The sequence below is a fragment of the Brachyhypopomus gauderio genome, chromosome 3 (assembly GCF_052324685.1).
Source record: "Brachyhypopomus gauderio isolate BG-103 chromosome 3, BGAUD_0.2, whole genome shotgun sequence".
Taxonomy (NCBI): Eukaryota; Metazoa; Chordata; class Actinopteri; order Gymnotiformes; family Hypopomidae; genus Brachyhypopomus; species Brachyhypopomus gauderio.
Window position 1 is genome coordinate 39,786,293 of NC_135213.1, and position 21,342 is coordinate 39,807,634.

The following is a 21,342-nucleotide window of genomic DNA, read 5'->3' on the forward strand; positions in this document are numbered from 1 at the left end:
ACCAGATTAGTGTTCAGAACACTGTTGTTGTGCTTCACTGTCTCCTAGGCAACAGGCTGTAAACTCAAAGCTGCTCTGTGCCGAGGACGCCACGTCCACCGAAGCAATACGGAGAAATAACAGTCAAAACACCTTCAAGCAGACGGAGTCGCTGCCGTTAATGTGTTTCAGACGCTGAATATGTTGCTGCAAGACAAGGAATCCGCCACTGTTGCACTCTGAAGAGCTGAAGTTTACACGCGGCCGGGACAAGTGGTACATTCAACACGGAATTAGGCTTGTGTTACACATGATTCAGACTGTGTGACTAAAGACCACACAGCCACGCTGCTTTACTGTGTGGAGCTTTTAAGGAGTGTGTGTTCTAGCAGAGTTACACATTCATCCACAGGAATGCTGCTTACTGACGTACCAGACTGGCACCAGTGACCTTATAATTACACACTCACCTTCTCCTTCTCTCTCCTGCTCTACAGGACCTACAGGACCTGCAGGAGACCTGGAGATCTCCACATCCGAGCAGCGGGCACGTGAAAGCGGGGGGCAGGGTGACCGAGAGAGGATCTCAGAGCCAGGCCAGAAGACCACGGGTTGACCCGGGTGGAGTTTGCACCACGGCCGCGTCATCATGGAGGAGCCGGGGCGGAGGATGGTGGCGCTCTTGCTGAAGGGGGAGCTGGAGGCCGTGTGCACGGGCCTGGAGCAGAGACGTTTCTCTGAGGAGGAGCTGCACGGCCCTCATGACTCCGCGGGCTCCACTCCCCTTATCAGTGCCTGCCAGATGGGCCTCGCTGGGGTAAGAGACGCCGCAGTAATGCAGCAGCTATAAAACACCTGCATAACAGTGACAGGTGTGATGCCTTCAATCAGCAGCTGAAAACAGTCCGAAGGATATGGACGTTCTTGGTGAAATCAGGTGATTGGACTCTCACTTTCAATAAAGTATTGTTTACTCGGGTGTCTTCGGGTATTTTGCAGCAGGTAAACACCCAGCAGTTAAGTAGCATTACAATGAATAGTGGTGTTTGCTTCTTAATGGAGCCAAATCAAACAGCAAGGTGATATAGAAGGTAATAAAGATTTTGCTTTTGTCTCATTCAGTGTTTGGTAACTAATTTCCATCCACTTGTGTCATCTGTGTTCAGCTATATACAGATCATTTATTTAGCCAATCATCAATAAAAAAATATTTTTTATTAATTTTAAATGATAAAAAAAAAAGATTTCTTGCCTTCTGTGCTGACATCACAGAATCATTCAAAGCAGAAATTCCAACTTTGACAAACTGGTTTAGCAATCAAGAACAGGATTTACTGATACCAGTGTTTGACTCGTCATACACCAGCTGTCTTTTAAAGCTCATTTTTAAAACTATGCATTAATTGTGAATAACTATTGCCACAGTCAAAGGGCAGGGGTTTGTGGTCACACTGAAATTATATTTTCATATTTGCAATATTCTTCTAAAAGGGGAAAGTACTTAGGTACAGATTTAGGAGACTTTAAGGAGTAAAGGTCAGCAAATATACACTTTGTAGATTTTGGAAATATGAAATCGATCCATGATCCTAATATTTCAACTTCATATGGATTAAGTCCATGCTAACTAGCAGTTCTAACATGAAAAACAAACATCTGTTTTCAGTTACTTTGAGGCATAATTACATACCTGATTCTGTCACTTGTTTATGTAATGAACAGGCATGTCTCTCTGGCATGTTATTAACAACGAGCACATGGGTCTTTGCATGTGTGTGTGCTCCAGTGGGAATGTCGGCTCTCCCAAGTCCCTGTTCACAATCACATGGACGTGGTCTGAAACGCAGTACTGTTACTGGCACTGTACTACCCCAGCAAACACACAAGTGCTGGTTGGTTTTGGTCAGCACACCCACCTCTCCTCATGTCTGCTGTTTGGATGCAGGTAATGCGTTTCCTTTTGGACAGGGGCGTAGACATTACACTGTGCAACCACAGCAACCAGACAGCTCTGCACGTCTGTCAGCCAGGCCTGCAGGGGGAGCTGTTGGCTGCCATCTCGAGACCACTGCCCCCCCCAGCTCAGCTCTTAGACGCTGCCTGGAGAGGTGACGTTTGCGCCCTGCGGCACCTGCTGGTAAGTGGAACTACCCTCAGCACACGGCAGGTAGGAAACCTGATACAATGGCCAGACCAACCAACGTACAACAAAGCACAGGAAGACTGGGAACCACTAACAGCCACCAGCCATCTGCTACCACTGTGCAGGGGAGGGCACCTCACATAGCCAGGGCTGTGAGAAATATACAACAGAGGAAGGAAAGCAAAAACAGCCTCTTAGTGCTGCAAATTGATTTAGTCTGGTCAATAAAAAGTTTGACTTCCCAGTTAACATAATTTTTCGTGTGAATCCGTTTCAGGGGCAGACGGATCTGGTGGACGTGAAGAACCGGGACGGGTTGACTCCACTCATGCTGGCGGTGAGGGACGTGGATCTGTTCACGGCGCTGCGGGGCACCCTGCCGTGGGACTACCGCCCCGCTGAAGTGGTGTCGGCACTGCTGGCTCAGTCTGCGTACGCCAACCGCGCCTCGTATTGTCCCAATAAGTCCATAATCAACTTTATTCATTGGCTGTAAGGCCTTATTATCAATTAACTTGAGTTGGGAATCTGCAGCAAAGTGAATGAGACTGAATGAGACTGAAATAGTAGGATGATGGTTTCATGAACCATCCTAAACCACTGGATCCTAGCTTTTGTCTTGAAACCAATGGAGAAAGTTGGTTTGTTTGTTTATGTCACACCTGACTCAGGCTGTAATGTCTCATTTGAGGGGCTTGAACAATCACATGAACGTTGGGGGTAAAACCTCAGATGTGTGTCTGAGCAACACATTACGAGTCCTTACACCTCCCGATCATCTGCTCTCCAGGAATACTGAAGTGCAGGATAAAGATGGCTACACCACTCTTCACCATGTATCTCAGATCAAAAGCTCTCTCAAAGACACGCTGCTCCAGATTATTCTGGAATACCTATCACAGTCAGGTAAGATTAGATTATTCTGACAAGCTATGCTCATACTCCACATTCTTCTGTAGACTGCTATGCAATCATTCAAAGTCACATTAAAGCAAAACGTGACATACAAAAAGCTCACGTGACAATATCTCTAGAGGACCTTGTTTTCTTTTCTTTGCTGAGTCATTCAATCCTTCGTGGTGTTGTGAACCACAGCGCCGCCACACATGGAGACAGCCGGTGATTTCCCCTCAGACTGCCCAGAAAATTCCCTCAGCGGTGCTACCCCACACGGCCTGACAACTCCATCCAGAGACAGAGTAAGATACAGGATTAACTCGTAAATATTATTAACTGCAACGATGCCATTGACCATTCACACTTTGTGGTAAAAGTTTCATCAATCATCTCAATACAGATTTTCAAATGCAGGTACTTGTACTTCCTTGTCAAATCCAATCACACATTTGAGAAATATTTGAGACACAGGGCACAACCCAAAGATCTCCAGCCTCATGTTTGCTTTATCAAGGCTGGCCAGAATTTAGCTGGATTTTCACAGCAAATGCTGATGGGGTATAACATTGTAGCCATAGGATCCTCCTTGTATTAAGATCTACATGAGTTATAGTATCTGTACATGACATTGGTTTTAAAAATGCAAAACAGGGAAAATATCAAAATTCTTTTTACAGAACATAGCAAAATCACATCAGGATGTTGCTATCCGAGACGGCCATGAAGGTTTTTCCAAAGGTAGGCTATCGCCTTCAGAACATTCACTCTCTCTCTCTCTGAGTCAAGAAGACCGTGTCAGGGATACACCTGCTCTCGGTTTCCAGAAATACAGTAGCTCTCTGTCCTGTGTGAGCCCCTTGAGGCAACCCTCTCTGCTGAATTAAACACACAAGCTCGCCCTGTCAACACACACTGATAATCACAGAAGCAGCCCGTCCCACAAAGGAGCGCTGACAATGGAAGAGGTGGGTCCACCGAGCTGCCTGGGCCACGTTGTGCTAAGCGACTGCTTAGAGTTCCCATCCACTCACCACGGAGCACATCACTGGAATACGGCTGAACTCTGCAAGGGTAACAATCATCCTGAACCAAGAAACAAAGAAAAACAAACAAACAGGTCTTTCTGATTGGAGAACTTGACGTCTGTCATCTAAAGAGGCAGGGTGATATTTCCTTTCCTTTACATGCTTTGCTTTTTGCTAACAATAGATTTGCTTGCTATAATCTTAACATTTAAAGTATCACTTGATATGGATGCTAATATTTAGTGAGAATTTCAACATACCATATTCTGATGTGACACTGGAAGGGACAATTCGGTTGCTGTGCAGATTTCACTATTTGGCTATTTTGTCTTCCCTGCAACAGTAGTTTTTTTGTCTTTTGTCAACACCATAAGGTGAATAGGGGGGCTAGAACAGACCGGTCTTACCACCACGTCCCTGACCTGCTCACACACTGTGACCAAATCATTTAATGTACGGGTCTATCCGCAGATAAGATCATCACCTCTTGTTTCCAGACTGCCATGGAGCCCAGAAGGAACCTTAGGAGAAGCATCCCGCAGCTTAGCAAAGGAAACGGGTAAGGCAGCTGACCCTACAAACTAGCTCGGCTAATAAGACTCAATTAGCATTCAAATAAGCAAAGTTTTTTGCCACCCACTAGTTAACAAACAGGGGTACAGTTGTACAAATACCTCCCAAAGAGCAGCACCAATGCATGAAGAGAGCCACAGATACAAACAGACCCACTGTGTGCTCTATGTTCAGTGCTTAGCTCTCGTTCACACAAAGACAGCACAGAGGAATACAGTTACAGCACGGTTACACCAAGCTGTCAGCATAACGCCATGTTTTCCAGCCTGGGCTATTATCCCAGAACGGACAGGGAGATTCCAGGTGGTTAATGCCAGTGTACTTTGAATCTAAAAGTAGAAGTTTCCTCATTTTCCCTAGCTGGACTTCATCATTGCCGATCCTGAGGGACGGAAATAAATGCTGGGACCAATTTAGTGCTCTTCATCTGCATGCGTGTTCTGATGTGGCCATTAAGGAGTCCCTGGTACCTTTACCTCCAAGACTCACAGGGAGGAGCGTGAGCATACTGGATACCCCTCCAGTTCCACATCTCTCCCAGCTAAGCCAGTCTGCCCCATGTCTGGCCCTCCTGGACGCAAATGTCCTGTTAAAAGTACGGGCAACCATACTCAACCGTGAGTACAAATTCATTATATGGGATGTGGCAAAAACACATAAGTGAAACTTTTGTTATGTATTAAGTACTTCACTTTTCAATATATTACAGGACTAAGCACTGGTGAACCAGACAGTGATGTTCCTGGACAAAAGGTCATTGTTACCTTGCAGCCATTATTATGATCTCTATTTTTGCATCTCTGATGCTTTTTTTTGTGAGAGGAGAAGGCTTATATTCTTTAATCTTTAGGACACACCGTCTGTTCCGAGCCCACGGACTCCAAAATGCCTGGCTCCGCTCGAGAGAGGACACGCTGGTGTGACCTCCAACCGCTGCCGTCCACCACAGCTGCCACAAATGTCCGTTGGACACTTGACTTTTGGCTCAGTGTCCAGGCAAAGGAGGGGGAGATTCTGCAGACTGAGCTCAAGCGGGTTCAGGGGCACAGGGAAAGGCAGCGAGGAGAGCTATGGCAGTCAAAGCTCCTTGGATGAGGAGGAAGATGAAGAAGATAGTGGCAATATAAGACAGCAGATGTTGAGCTCCACAGAAAGAGGAATTAATTCTGTAAGGTCTTCTTCCTCTGTTCAACATTTGATCCATTCAGAAATAATGGATATTATAGATAGGATTCCAAATAATGATGATGTGCTTATCAGATCTCAAATCAAGAGAACCGGACAAATTCAGGAAAGGATGAGGTCTGTGTCTAGAACAGATTTTTACAAATCAATCGAACACTCTGACGTGACTTTACCCGTACAACAACAACCTGAAGCTGTAGATGACTGTCGGAATTGCACAAGTCATTCAGAAGATCTAACAAAAATGAACAAAAATGCTGAATTAACAGGGTCCTCCCCAGCTAAGCTTGATGGGAGTCCTGAAGAAGAAGGCCTGGTCATTGTGGAGAAACCTGTTGATAGAGGGCAAAGTTCCCGCTCTGTAGATGTTACTGAGTCTGAAGGTCCAACTCCTGTGAACATCAGAGTGTCACGTTCCACTTCAGTAGAGAAAAGCAGAGCCACTGTGATGACCCAAAGCAAGGAAGGAGGGTGTGTGTCTCTTCACACTAATCAATCATTTAACATCTTGGCACACAGAAACACAATCAGGGGTAATCTCAATCCCACAAAGAGTAGAAGAAATCTGTCCATTTTATCTCAAATTAATACTGAAGAGCTGAGCCCTTTACATGACTGTATTAGTAAGGAGACCAACAACATATCGGACTGGCCCAAGACATCACCGCCAAAACAAAGTAAAAAACGGAGAGATACCTTGAGCCGGCGGAGGCCATCCGAGCCTCAGTTTAATGTGAGGTTGAATGGAGACAGGAAGACATTAAATAAATCTCAAAGTCAAAAGCAGCTTCTCAACCGGGAGCTGAAGACAGCGAGACAGTTGAAAAAGCCAGGGATTTTAGGGTCATATCGAGCAAAGTCTGCTCTGGACTTTGTCAGTTACAGTGACATGTTTCAGGCAATCCACCAGGGGAAGGAAGGACCGGCGATATTTGAGATGTTTGCCACTCCAATATACGAAAATCTCAGAGTAGGGAGTTCGGCAAAGAGGACAGAACAGGTCACGTTAGCTCCCCCAGTTAATCGACAATTAAATGGCCAAGGCAGAGGTCAAAAATCCATACAAGGTAATGGAAAGAAACAGTCACAGAAATGCAGCCACGCTAAGGGAAAGCAGCGGAAAAGGAGGGAATCCCGACCGAGTGGAACCCAAAGCCACAATCAGGATGAGATGAATAAAGAGGAAACGGTTGTAGTCTCCGGCCTTGATGGTAGTAGTCCGACAAGTATATATGAAATTCTTACCACTGATGATGACAAGAGTGTCTTTACACCAATCAGAGTGGGGAATAAGAGCAGCGCCATGCTGGCAGCCATTGAAGAGGTTCTGTCTGATTCTGCGACAGGGACAACCATCCATAAGCAGAAAGATCTACACACTCCATGTCCTTCAGTTGTGCCAGCTTGTCTCAACAAGCCAATCATTCCACCAAAATCAGAAGGTGGTGAAGAGAAGGAATATCTCTCACGTGAAACTGTGGGAGCTGTAGTAGATAGACTTCCAGCACAGCCCATGATCAACACATGGACAAGTGATAGGACAAGGTCACCTGGGTATCAGAACTTTCTGGATGAAGTGGGCGAGGGGCCAGTTACAGACGATTTACTTAGATGCCTGGCCGAAGAATTAATTTCACTGGAGGAGAAAGACGTGGAGTCACTAAAGCCTGAAGACACAGAGAGCAAAGGGACCGTAACTGACCTTCCGCTGAAATTTAAGAAAATTTTCAGTGAGGTAAAATACCAAGAGTGAAACACAAGGCAAAAGATGACATGTAATCTCACATAGTTGGAACATAATGATATAACAAAATGCAGGAAATGTCCATATAATCAAAGTTGTATGTGCTGTCTCAGGGCCCCTTGTGTTCTGATGAACTGCCTAAGGCTGAGAAGTCCAACGTAGATGATACTATCACATGGACAAAAGGTGAGGTTCTGGGAAGAGGAGCCTATGGAACTGTAAGTATCTTGTTGCTGGTATATTTTTATCTGATCTGCATAAAGATAATGAAGTATTACATATTCATGTGGTTGAATAACCCTCCATCAGAGACTGAAACTTTCAGCATTTGTTACATTGCAATCAGGAACTTGACTGCTATTTTTGATTTACAGACCTACATTAATTAATGAGAAATTTTAAGGAATTAGGATCGATTAAGTACAAACTTCCATTAAAATCTAAAAAAAAGTGAAAATCTCTTACCAAATATAGAACAGACCATGAAGAAACACAGTAAAAGCTGAGGGACTTAAGAGTTTAGATTTGGTATGCTTTTACTCCTAACACTTTGGAATGACACTTTGTACCATTTTTCCAAAATGCAGGTGTATTGTGGACTTACTAGTCAAGGCCAGTTGATTGCAGTCAAACAGGTGACACTGGATGTCTCAAATTCAGAGAGCATTGAGAAAGAGTATGATCGGCTGGAGAGGGAGGTGGACCTCCTGAAGAACCTCAACCATCCAAACATAGTGGGGTTCCTGGGTACAAATCTCTCCAAAAACATCATCAGCATCTTCATGGAATTCATCCCAGGGGGATCCATCGCCAGTGTCCTCAATCGTTTTGGGCCCTTGCCAGAAAAGGTGTTTGTCCTCTACACCACACAGATCTTAGAGGGCATTGCGTATCTTCACTCCAACAGAGTGATCCACAGGGACCTGAAAGGAAACAACGTCATGCTTATGCCCACTGGTGTCGTCAAGTTGATTGACTTCGGCTGTGCTCGTCGCCTCAATTGTGCGTCACACAGCAGAGGTGGTCACAGCGATCTCCTCAAGTCCGTGCATGGCACCCCCTACTGGATGGCTCCGGAGGTGATCAACGAGACAGGCCACGGAAGAAAATCGGACATCTGGAGCCTTGGGTGCACGGTGTTTGAGATGGCCACCGGAAAGCCTCCACTGGCACACATGGGGAAAATGGCAGCTCTGTTCTACATAGGGGCCCAAAAGGGACTGATGCCCTCACTGCCCGACAACTTCTCCGAGGAAGCAAGAGGCTTCGTACAAGCATGTCTTACCAGGTTAACTTCTCTTCTGAAGCGTTCTTTCTTCACTTTTCTAAAGTACTGGAATCTGCATCAGTAAATGCAGAACAAAATTACTCCAATAAAACTTTATGATCAGCTATTTATTTAGAATTGTTCAACTAAACATTTTCTTTTTATTTTGCAGTGACCAAAGGCAGCGTCCATCAGCAGTAGATTTATTCAGACATCCCTTCATCCCAAAACAACCCAGAAGTAACAACGCGAACAGTTTAGCTCATTATGCCAATTGCACTTAAAACAGATTTTGTTTCGTTACTTTAATGTAGTGTGCCAATATTTTTTTCCTGTATAACCTTAAAAGTTGACAAATTTTCAGCAGTACAGTAAATGAAAATACATTTTACCCCATTGTTTTTTTTTCTAATTTTTAACTCCTCACTTGTACCACATTAAAACATTTGATGGCAATGCAGTTTATTCTCAAATGTCTAAAATGAGCTCAAACAATAATAAAGATAACTATGTATGAAAATGAGCACTGAAGAGACAAACACAAGAAGGGAGATTAAGGTCCTGGAAACCAAGATTTATTGTTAGAATCTAAATGAAAGGGGGCAGGGCCAAATGACCCAGGGTGATAGTTTTGCACTCGCCTTGCTCAAACAACTGCATTTGTGTCCAAGAACAAAATGAGTCAGTACATTGAACGTTGGCCATCATTCGCCTCAAACTGGAAAACCCCACATAGAAAACCGAAGTACCCAACCTGTGAAACAGAGCCAATGTCCATCTCTTTTACATGACAGCCTAAGAATCAGTGTTAGATCAACTGCTTCAACACTGACGGGAAAAATGTAGTCGCCTCAACAGTAATTATCCAACATTATTTGATTTACAATTTTGTACATGTAGGCTACAGCATTAAGCCAAGAAAAGTTTTAATGCACTTCACAGCAAAGGTTATGTAAACGTCAGAGTACTAGACTTGTTTTTTTTCCTTTTTTTTTGAGGCACAGCCTTTGGCATCCAGCTTAAGGTCGTCTTCAAGGTCTTAAAAATACAAACAAACCCAAAAAAAAAAAAGAAAAAAAAGATGATAAACAATAATAAAGTATAAAGTGCATGGCCTCTGACAACATGCCAGGTGACTGGATGTGGACAGGACTGCCCCAGATGACAGGGGGATTGCGCCCTCTCCTGGCAGCCATGCAGAATACAGGCTCTCAAAACATTACTGGAATGCTGCAGTGAGAATCCCCATTGATTCTTGTAGCGATTCACAAATGTCACACCCCCCCCCCCCCCCCCCCCCACCCCAAATATATGTATATATTGTAATACAAGCAGCTCCAAACCTGAGTATTTATGGTATAGCTTTTAACATACAAAAATGTATGTACATTTATCTCCACGTTCTGTAAACAGCGTTCTACTTCATCCCTCTGATGGTTGAAACATGCACATTCATACACAAGCGTGTTCAGAACTATGCATCTAAAATCAGCTTGCTCACGCCTCACCGATGACCACATCCAAGCAAAACGAGAGGGGATGCGTCAGATTAGAAGCCTTTTTTCTTCAGTGTCTTACAGTTTAAGTAAATATCACTTAAATTACAAAGAAGGGAAAAGAAAACAAATTGCACACGTCATGCCATACAGCATTCGTAACACTTTTAGTTTGTGGAGAATTAAAGAAACTTATTTGCACTAGGATGGCCCCAACTCTCCTTCTCTCTCTCTCACTCACACACACACACACACACACACTCTCTCCATTTGGAAATATGGAGGACAAAGCAGCAATTTTACACATACAGAAATGGGCAGGACTGAACTGAACTGCCAAGAGATCAGAAGATCGGGAAGCATTTTATTATTGTTTTTCTCTCTCTCTCTCTCTCTTCTTAATCTCTTGCTCACATTCATCATTTTTCCTTCTTTGTGAGGATGAGACCCAAGGCTTATTTTATTTATTGACTTATTTTTTTTGCTTCTCTCCCATTTTCTTCTCTGTAGGTTCTACAAGTTGATTCCTTGGGCACTTAACAGCGAATATCAAGCATATCAAAAGAGTCTCTGTGGTCTGTGTGCAGGTCATTAGTACCAGGGGTCCATGCGGTTCTTCAGGCCTGCCACTCCCCGCCAGCCTCCTGCCCCGTGTCTCCAGGGTGCGGAGCTGTGCGAAGCCCACCTGGTGTGTGACAGGGGGAGGGGGGGTTAAGATCAGAGCTGGGAGACCACACACTGCTGTACAGAGGAACAATGAGAGGAACTACCTGCGCTGCTCCGGGAGCTTTTGCTCTTTTTCGAGTGGTGGTTGTGGCCCGAGTCTCCATGTATCCTCTTGCGTGACGTGCCGGATGGGCCCTCGCCGCCGAGCCCCGGGGGGCTGCGTAGGGCTGCGGCGGGCGAGGGGGTCTCGGGTGCGGGCCGGCCGCCGTGCGTGTGCGGGGGCCCGTGAGCGTGGAGGTGCCGCGGGGTCGCGTGGTCCCGGTGCCGCTCCTTGTTGACGGGCAGGCCGGCGCGCTTGCTCTTGACCCCGCCCTCGTCGGACGAGCTGTGTCGCTCGGAGGACACCTTGATCTTCATCTTCAGCTCCTCCCTGCTGGGTGCCCCCTTCTCACCCGGGGCGGGGACAGGGAGGCGGAGCTTCAACAAGCTCCCCTTGTCTCTCTTGTCCCCTTGGGGTTTCTCCTGGGGCAGCAGGGGCAGCTTCACCTTGAGAGGAGACGCCGTGGAGGGGGGCGGGGCGGTGCCGGTGCCCTGCGGCCCGTAAGGGTGGGGCTGGGCGTGTCTGCGCTGCTCGGCCTGGGCGGGGCCTGCGTGCGTGTCGGCGACGTCTCCGCCCTGCTGCTGCTCCTGTCTGCGCTTCTGTGCCGCCAGCTCGGCCGCGTGCTTCTCCTTGTACTTCTCCAGCGACATCTTCTGGGCGGGAGGTGCAGGTGCGGGCGGACAGGAGGGGGTCGCATGCTTCCCGCTGCTGCTGTTGGCCTTGTGTTCGTGTTTGACCGGGTTGAACTCGACGCTCCGGTCTGGCCGAAGCGTGTGCAGCGAGGCGTGGGGGGGCAGCTGCTTAGCGGAGAACGGGTCCGAGCACTGGCCCTGGTCCTGGGGCCAGTCGCCGGGGACGCCGAGGGAGTAGGAGCCGCCCTGCAAGCCCACTACGGAGTCCAGGCAAAGGGAGCCAGGCAGGGTGACGGGAAACGAGGCGGAGGCTTTGGGGAAGGTGGCGTTAGCCGACATGCCAGGAATGGCGTCCACCATGGCCTGGTCGGAGATCATGGTGCCTGTCAAGGAGCCGCTGTCCGACGGCTGGCCGTCACCTTTAGGCTTCTTGGCCGCTTGTGTTGCCTGGCAAAACCCAAAACAAAGGTTCAAATAAACGTGTGTACCAATACCACCACCACCACACCATAAAAGAATCGTGTGCTTTAACAATACCCTCCAGTTCCGAATCCTCTTCAATCTACTAGGCGTCTTCTCCAAAATCTGAAGAAACTCATGTGTCAGTTCTACAGAATTAAACGCAACACATCAGTATTATTGTACACACACACACGAGACAGAGCTATTAAACTGTCAGAACTAGGGGTGCACGATATGGACTAGAATTGCGATGTGCGATAATGTTGTTGGATATCCCGATATCGATGTGAACCACGATAAATTAAGATTAAAATACAGAAATGTAGTGTCTCTCTGAACAGCAGCACGTTAATTTGTTTTGTTTTTTACTGTGTAATGAATCCAGAATAATTCCGAATATTTTGCAGGTTTATTCAACAATAGATTCAATCTAGGTTTATACTTTCACGAGTGAGCGACTCCGCACACCTCGTTAACCTCCGCGAACGGCGGAAGCGTTTAATCTTGCCGTGTCACATTCTTTGCAGTGTTGTCCGAAACGATATTTAGGCCTAGTAGTATAAAAAAAACACCCCTCAAATACAGGGGAATGAACTTTTACCTGACCAATTTTAATGTTGCTTTGTGTTTCAGGTTTGAAAAGTGCTGGAATTTAGGCTAAAGTATTTGAAAAGGCTTGAAATTGTAACTACTTCGTTTCACAACAAATATCTGTCTGACTGAACAGTTCTCTTGTATTACGTTAACAAATACGAGCCTCTTGTAATTCCAGGACGAAACATGAGAGAACGTGAAGACGTTAAGATTGGGCATTTTGAAAATAAATATCCATTAAATAATGTGATAAAAAAGCGAATTATTTCGAATCATTTAGAGTATATGTATAAATATTTAATTCAATAACGTGCTGGGAATTATTGAAATGGACCTTGAAAAGTGACATACAAGTGCTTGAATTCCACCTTGTATAGGTGTATGAACCCTGCAAACATGACTGTTCTCATTGCGCCGAGACGCGGCGCGCGCGAACTTTAAATAAATAATAACATTAAATAATGTGATAAAAAAGCGAATTATTTCGAATCATTTAGAGTATATGTATAAATATTTAATTCAATAACGTGCTGGGAATTATTGAAATGGACCTTGAAAGTGACGTACAAGTGCTTGAATTCCACCTTGTATAGGTGTATGAACCCTGCAAACATGACTGTTCTCATTGCGCCGAGACGCGGCGCGCGCAAACGTACAAAATTCGAGAGGTGCACGACCTCGTGAATCGACAGCGCGCGAGGCAATTGCACACGGGCGAAGCCACCGCGATTACGTTATTTTCGCCTCCCGGACCCTCGCGCCGCATCAAGTGTAAACCAGGCTTAAACCAAATCGCGTGTCTGATGAGCGTGTTCACCCGACTCCAGGGTTGCCAGGTCCTACAAAAGCTTTCCGCACAAAATCTGCGAGTGTAAGTTGTCGGCGGGGGGTGGGGGGGTGTTGCGAGTGTGAACTGGAGACAAATTATGTATTATATCGCGATCGATTCTTAGTGTTGACTTGTAACTTCCGCAGTAGCCCAACTCAAAAGTAGCCCAAAAAACCGCACCCCGCGCCCCCAGAATTTTTACCCACGGCTGGATTTTCAAACAAGCCCAATTTGGCGTGAAAACCGAGAACCTGGCAACTCTGCCTCACTCTGCCTCTTGCCTACTTACGTCACGTGATCATAGTCTGCAGCGCGAATAGCTCCCTCTATTGCTGGACGAGGATAACGCAATTTGAGTTTGCTGTTATTCAAGGAGTTATCGTGGCTCTTTCGATGTGTTTATCGTGAAACTTCACATCGCGATAACGATAAAAATACGATTAATCGTGCAGCCCTAGTCAGAACTGTCAGTAGCCATTCATTCTCATACACATTCATTACAGCAGGGGTTGTGTACTGCATTACGTTCAAGAGATCTAATCAGCATTACATTGGAGACACAAAGAGAGAACTTGCTGACTGGTTTGAACATCTTCAGACCATTAGAATTAAGGATTTGACATGTCCATTGGAAAGGCATTTTGATACTAATGGACACTGAATTAATAACATATCTGTTTGCATGGCCAATGTTGCTACGTCAGCAATGAAATTAGTGAAGAAAAAGAGCAGACAAACACTTGAAAATGTAGATGTCCACAGAATGAGTGTTATGTTTTTTAAAGGGAACCCCGGCTGATAACATATGTAAGCCTTAATATCGTGTAATTACTCTAAATTATTAAGACACGTTGTAAAAAATTACAAAAAGTAGCAGATTTATTAGATTTTCTGTAAAATCCCGCTGCACGTAGGTCGCCATTTTTATAACTGCTGACAGGCGCAGCAGGTAGTGACGTCAAATGGTTGCAGTGACTGGCCGTAACTTTTATCTTACCGGTATTTCTACACTGATAACGTGTAATAGCGAGCTCTTATTAAAGATTGACGTCGCATATAAGGTCAAAGGGCTTTCTTTTATACATGTCTAGTAGTGACTAAATTCCAATAGTAAGACTGAGTGACAGGCTAATATGTTGTGATTCACATTTAATTAACCCTAATCTTTTTGGCCGCTGCATCTGATGTAAACGTCATGTCTGTTGGAGTTGCGTTATCCGTCTTGGATGGAGAACACTGTACACCTACGGACTCCTTGACTATCTGTAATTGATTCGTATCTAGCAGATCGTCAGATTTATCAATGACCGCTAATGCTGTACTTTCAAGTTCAGGATCCGCAAACGAGGGACAAGCAGTAAACGTTAGCGGTAAACGAGGGACAAGCAGTAAACGTTAGCGGTAAACGAGGGACAAGCAGTAAACGTTAGCGGTAAACGAGGGACAAGCAGTAAACGTTAGTGGTAAACGTTGTTGCCGGGACGCCAGGAGAGAATCCAGCGCATGTTTATGTTCACGTTTCTTCGTGCGGTTCTCGATTCACATTCTGGGGCTTTTGGACTTTGTGTGGGAAAACTGGGCACTGCGTTGTGTTTTAGTCTACGTTTAAAACCAACAGCATCCGTCAACTCTCACCAGTCGGGCTCTACTGAATGACTCAAACGCATCGGGACTCCTCTTTTTATTTTTGGGAAAACTGTGAAGACTAATATTAGTCTTCCCACTGCCTTTCGACTGGAAATAACATACAACGGCAACACAGTGTGTTGTGGTTTTCTTTTAGGTAGCTCAGCTAACTAACATTAACTCCTTCCAACCACAGTCAAGTTTAACGCGCTGCAACCATTTGACAATCTACCCAGCAGGCATTGCGCGTCAGAAAACATGGCTGCGCCCATATGTCAAATATTTCGAATAAAAGCGTTGATTTGTAAATAAATCTGCTGCTTGTGATTTTTTTACAACATGTCTTAATAATTTAGATTAATTACAGCATATTAAGGCTTACAAGTGTTACCAGCCGGGGTTCCCTTTAACATCTACTGTGTTCCATATATAATCTGGTTCCTCCTAATAATTCAGAAGCTCCGTGCTTGCACAGCTAATGAAGGACTGAGAGGTCTAATAGAGTTCTGAAATGTCCTGTTTCTCTGGAAAACTACACTACACTTTTTAAATGTCTCTACACATCTTACCCAAGGACACTGCAGTTACTTTCCTGGAACCCAACACAAGTGTGCAGAACATAAAGACTGGACTCAAAGCATCACCAGCAGGTGTCACTGTTACTCCAAAGAAGAAGACTGACCATCCAGCAGCTGCAGGGTGACCGAGCTGTCCACATACTCCCACCAGTGTTTACCATCAGTGGACACCGGGATCTCCCAGTTCGACCACTTGCACGCCAGGTGGATGCAGACGCAGGCGATGACCGTGGGCTTGTGCTGCAGACAGAAGGTGGTGAGGTGGAGGCTGTGTGGAGAAGAGGGGGAACAAAGACAGGGCGGCCATCATGAGCTGACGTCAACACACATGGGCCACAGCAACACCTCTACACACACATCAGAGCTAATCAGACACTACGTTCGTGGCTTCCTTTTGCTTAGAAGCACATGCCTATGCTTTCTGAGCAAACTAAGATCACATGACCACAATCAATACTGCACTGATCAATCAGTTGTATGAATCAACAGAAGAATGAGGTAATGGGTAACTGAACTCTTCATTCCTACACTACACAAGCAAAGCTAGCCACTTAAAGTCTAAATAACAAATAATAGCATAAAATACCATCAAATTCTACAATATTCTAGAAACTTTAAATTGTCCCAGTATCATGCAATTACCATCCTGAAAGGGACGGAAAGGTCATAGGTTAGACTAGTTGGGATGAGAGCAATCAGTTACCACCCACACATCTACCACAAATAATACAGCTGCCACATGAATAAGTTAATCACTAAACTTTAAACTGTAAAATATTAACTATAGAATATTAGTCTTCAGATAATGAGAAATGGTGCCTCGAAATGTAACTAACACTGAGAAGAACCCAGAACCATGGTAGAAGATGGATGGTAACCACGTGCCTCACAACATGAATGTTTGGATAAGGGACTAGAGCTCTCTGCAAAAACATCTTGTCCACCCCCCCCCCCCCCCCCCCCCCACCCCCCCGGTTCTTCTCACCAAAACTAAAAATTAAGGAAACTCGGGGTTATTATTATCCCATCCAAAAATCAAATTACAGATTTAAATGGATCTTTAAGTTTCATCTCATATCTTTAACTAAATATATTAATTGAATAATTACACTGATACACCATTAAATTATGGTGTTTGTCACAGTGGGAATTTTGCATTGGTATAGGCAGCTGTCAAAGTACTTCACCAAAGTCTGTCTGTACAGTCAGTGATCCAAAGGCCTTCTGTTTAAACTCATTTATATCAGACCTTTGTTGTGGAAAAAAGAAATTTTTAACGTCCATATAATTCAATAATGGTGCAATCAATTAGGAAAATAATTAAACCCCCATTTAACACTGTTTGAACACACCAGTGTCAGCAAGTCTCGCATCCAAACATTGCGTGATTTCAAAGTAACACAACTGTGTCCATGACTACATGTAGCCTAGAAATATGAGGGCAAGCCTGAATAACAAATCATACGTTCCCTGTGAAACACAGAGGAAGCACGATGACTAACCTTTTAAGGACCTTTTCACTTTATCCGGTCCCTAATATACTTTATTCATCTTTAACTTCTTGTAGTAAATTCCATCAAAATCCAACAGCAATTGAATATGTATTACTAAGTTTTCAGTTGTCTTATTTATTAACTTCTACGCTATCATTTGTACAACAGGTCCTTAAAAGGTTCAAGATCAACCCTCAGCTGACTAATGATACTTTTATCTGGGAAAACAGCTAAGAACATATAAGTAAACATCAGGATTATCATCAACTTTTAACATTTAAAAAGTATTTTTTAATAAAAAAAACAAAATAAAGGGGTCTAGGCACTTACCTCGAGTACTTCTATGTAATGTTTACATCTGTGTAATCTTTAGCTGCTATTCAGGCTACCAAAGTGTCTTTTTTTAGACAAATGCACTTCTGTAACCAAGCAAACGTGAGGTTCAAGCGCACCACTACACTTCGCCTTGTGCATTCAACCCCTCTGCGCCAGCAATGATCCCTCGTACAATACACCGCACCGCAACCGGGGACCGGTACCGCCCGAGCCCCGCTCCCCTGGCCCGGCCCGGCGTCGGGGTGGGGGCACAGAGAGGGAGAGGCGTCCCAGGAGCCACCGGTGCGAAGAGGGAGCTGGGCACCGTGAGGGGAACCTGCAGTAAAGGAAGCTATAGTGTGCAGTCACAGTGCAACAAATGAGGTTCAGGATAACAACCTGTTGGTAGCCATGAAATAGGAAGTCTGTGCCAGATCCTTGCTTGCTGTGGAGGGTCAGAGGGGGAAAGAGAGAAAAGAGAATTTATTAGGCCCTACGCTGACGAGTGCTGAGTAGTTTACTAGTACAGGGGTTACCTCTCGTGGTACTATATTTCATTCTTAGCCATAGTTCAATTGTCAAGAGTTTGTCACACAAACATGGCCAGCATTCTTATCTCTACCATGTATGGTGTAGAGACTGTAGAAAAAGGGGGTTGATGAATGACGTCTCTACCTCGCACTAGCTGGGAACATTTCACAACATCAGTATGAGGATGTTCAATAGTTATTTCAAAGCCTGAAACAGAAAGTACATTAGCATCATATATATGGTTCCCAGTCAAAGAAACAACATTTGCTAGGGCTCGATAATCATTAGAAAACAGAACATTAAAGCAAGACCTCACACCTAATGAATAAGCTGACAAAGTTAAGGTTAAGGAATAATATGATTATAAAGGACTTCACAATTTCCTCCAGCACTTGAGGACAGGAGTTATTGACCATGTACCCATGACAGTCTGAACACAGAGGGTTCAATCAATTGCCCAGATAATGGGAGTACTTTGTGAATGTGGGCTTTAGCACATTCCAGGGCTCAGAAACTCTCACTCTTGAAGGCAGTGTTTTTTTTTCCATTATACTTCAGCCCCTGTGAGTTTCACACTTACCTAATGTCTGCAGCACTATGGTTTCAAGTATCACCAGCTCTTGGGCTTGCTGGAGGTACGCCTAAAGTTCAATAGACAATCATTACACGGTGGCTGTAATGTGTCTTTCCTCATAACCTACAACCCACAGCCCCATGACTGCGCTGGGCCGACAGCTTCCGCAGAAGCTGAATATGGTTTAAAGACAGTGTGTCTTAGTTTTTATTTGGACTACACCGTCTTTCCACTAATTCAACAATCGTTTTTTTTTCTTTTTAGTACACTGCACAGGTTTCTAATTTTTGAGTTCTGGTTCCCAGAAGACATACAATTACACAAACACACTATTTGTGAGTGTATGTGGAAAAATTTTTAAATATGTGGTGTGGGCGCGGGAGAGAATACAATACCCAGAGTTACCCAGACTTACATTACTCTTTGTATCTAATGGAGGCTCTTGAGGGTTTAAACAAGCATGTGCCACTTTAATGACATGTTCAAGTTTTCGTGGTTGCTCTTCAACTTTTGCAGCCAGGAATAACGTGGTTGGAGAGATGATCTTGTGTAAAGAAAGAAGAGGGGGGGGGAATAAAAACATGGCCAATTTATATCACCTAAGACAAGATAAACAGTGCAAAACATTTGAAGGAAATAAAAGCAGTTTAAAGATGCAATACTTACATTTCTGTGAAATTTGGTGAATGAGTGGTACATATAAAATCTATGCATGTAAACAATTGCAGTATTTATCGTCAGTTGAGAGCTGGGGCAGGAGTTAAAGACTGAACATTATTTTACTACTGTTACTTTGGAGAGAAAGCAAAATACAATACAATACAATCATTGTCCTTTCACAATTGCAAGCAAGCTACCTGGCCAGTAACATTTTGGAAATATCCTGTTGGTAAAAGATGTCTAAATGTCAGTTTAGTCGCATAGATCACCTACAGTGCACGACTTCAGTCCCACTATAACCCAGTACAGCTGATGCACCGGTCCCACTATAACCCAGTACAGCTGATGTACCGGTCCCACTATAACCCAGTACAGCTGATGTACCGGTCCCACTATAACCAGTACAGCTGATGTACCGGTCCCACTATAACCCAGTACAGCTGATGTACCGGTCCCACTATAACCCAGTACAGCTGATGTACCGGTCCCACTATAACCCAGTACAGCTGATGTACCGGTCCCACTATAACCCAGTACAGCTGATGTACCGGTCCCACTATAACCCAGTACAGCTGATGTACCGGTCCCACTATAACCCAGTACAGCTGATGTACCGGTCCCACTATAACCCAGTACAGCTGATGTACCAGTCCCACTATAACCCAGTACAGCTGATGTACCGGTCCCACTATAACCCAGTACAGCTGATGTACCGGTCCCACTATAACCCAGTACAGCTGATGTACCGGTCCCACTATAACCCAGTACAGCTGATGTACCAGTCCCACTATAACCAGTACAGCTGATGCGACCTTAGCTGCGCGCTCTGGTGTCCAAACACACCAGACAGACACACCAGCTCAGTTAAGAGAAATTAAACACAAAACTGTGCTGTCTACAAAACTGTGCTGTCTACATTACAAGGGCAAATTCAAATGAAAAGGTCGCCAGCTAGCGAATTAACCCTGGCCGTCTATAAAAGAGACCGAGGCGGCCAACGCAGCCTGACGACGCCAACTACGCCGCTAGTTATTACAGCTACATGCTAAGCTACATGCTAAGCTAGCCACAAACCGCGCCGTCCGAAAACACTGGGGACGGGCCGTTAGCCTGCTAGCCTCTTCAAAGTTTAGACGCGGTGGCTGAGCGAACGGCTGAGCGAAACGACCGGCGACAGCGTCGATTTCGCGCCTCACACGGGCCGAGCGGCCGCCACACCGGGACCGGGAGGAGGTGTAGACGCGGCCGGGAGGAGACGCGGCCTGCTGGGGCTAACGAGCGGTCTGCGCGCGGGGAAGGATACACGTTCAGCCTCTGTCCCATGTCCTGGATGAGATTCGCCGCCTGCTGCCGGTAAGAGAGCTCCCTGTCCGGCTCCACGCCGCTTCGGCGCGACGGCGTCGCGTCCAGCTGCTCCCGGGTGAAGAACCATTTCGTCGTCGAGCCCCGGTGCGCCGCCATTGCTCTCCAGCAGTCGGACAGAGACGCAGTGAGCGTGCCCGTCGTAAGAGCGTGCCGACGTACGAGCGTGCTGTCGTAAGCACGTACAGACGGGGCGCGTGGCTTGTACGTCATTCGGCGAGCGACGCTCGAGAAGGGAACTGTAGTTTTGTTCACTGCAGTTTGCTAAAGCCAGTATTAGCATAACATCTTTATTTATGTCTCTTCGATTATTTTTAACACAATTTTAAATATCTGTCGAGGAAAGACCGCTAAACAGTTTCTTGACCATTCAGCCAAGTTTTAGCCAAGTTTCTCAAACTGGAACTGCACCATTATTTATTACTTTTTGATGTCAGTTAAAATGCTCACATAATGTTGTCAGCTTCCACAATTGATGAGATGGAAACTACTGATTCAAGTGTGACCATGCAACCAGCACCTTGGATGAATACACTGACATTGTGACTTCTTTCATCTGTTTCTGTGATGAAAGACATTTTGTATTCCTACAAGGACTCAAATCAGGTGCA

General features: G+C 45.1%; 2 protein-coding genes across 6 annotated transcripts; one reads left to right on the forward strand and one right to left on the reverse strand.

Moving 5' to 3' along the window:
• The first annotated feature begins 63 nt into the window (after positions 1-63).
• Positions 64-9,295, forward strand: map3k19 (mitogen-activated protein kinase kinase kinase 19). 3 transcript variants are annotated; one of them, XM_076998331.1, is made up of 14 exons: positions 64-255; positions 477-796; positions 1,925-2,116; positions 2,400-2,554; positions 2,913-3,028; positions 3,218-3,321; positions 3,697-3,757; positions 4,516-4,603; positions 4,978-5,234; positions 5,327-5,370; positions 5,468-7,537; positions 7,660-7,764; positions 8,134-8,834; positions 8,986-9,295. In XM_076998331.1, exons 2-14 carry the CDS (start codon positions 629-631, stop codon positions 9,095-9,097), a joined length of 4,173 nt encoding a protein of 1,390 aa, XP_076854446.1. In that variant the 5' UTR covers positions 64-255; positions 477-628; the 3' UTR covers positions 9,098-9,295. The 3 variants fall into 3 exon arrangements, with proteins under 3 accessions (XP_076854446.1, XP_076854448.1, XP_076854447.1); XM_076998333.1 differs by lacking the exon at positions 8,986-9,295 and having other exon boundaries at positions 7,660-7,732; positions 8,134-8,287; XM_076998332.1 differs by lacking the exons at positions 64-255; positions 477-796; positions 1,925-2,116; positions 2,400-2,554; positions 2,913-3,028 and having other exon boundaries at positions 3,214-3,321; positions 4,542-4,603.
• Positions 9,296-10,105: 810 nt separating this feature from the next.
• On the reverse strand, positions 10,106-20,945 carry ccnt2a (cyclin T2a). Of its 3 annotated transcripts, XM_076998334.1 has the most exons (10): positions 20,673-20,945; positions 19,376-19,457; positions 19,125-19,253; positions 18,716-18,776; positions 18,280-18,342; positions 18,004-18,049; positions 15,901-16,064; positions 12,245-12,315; positions 11,080-12,154; positions 10,106-10,994 (listed from the first exon to the last, which is right to left on the reverse strand). In XM_076998334.1, exons 1-10 carry the CDS (start codon positions 20,942-20,944, stop codon positions 10,927-10,929), a joined length of 2,031 nt encoding a protein of 676 aa, XP_076854449.1. In that variant the 5' UTR covers position 20,945; the 3' UTR covers positions 10,106-10,926. The 3 variants fall into 3 exon arrangements, 2 of the variants coding, with proteins under 2 accessions (XP_076854449.1, XP_076854451.1); XR_013129697.1 differs by lacking the exons at positions 10,106-10,994; positions 11,080-12,154; positions 12,245-12,315 and adding an exon at positions 17,620-17,708 and having other exon boundaries at positions 15,925-16,064; XM_076998336.1 differs by lacking the exons at positions 18,716-18,776; positions 19,376-19,457; positions 20,673-20,945 and having other exon boundaries at positions 10,107-10,994; positions 19,125-19,256.
• Positions 20,946-21,342: the final 397 nt, after the last annotated feature.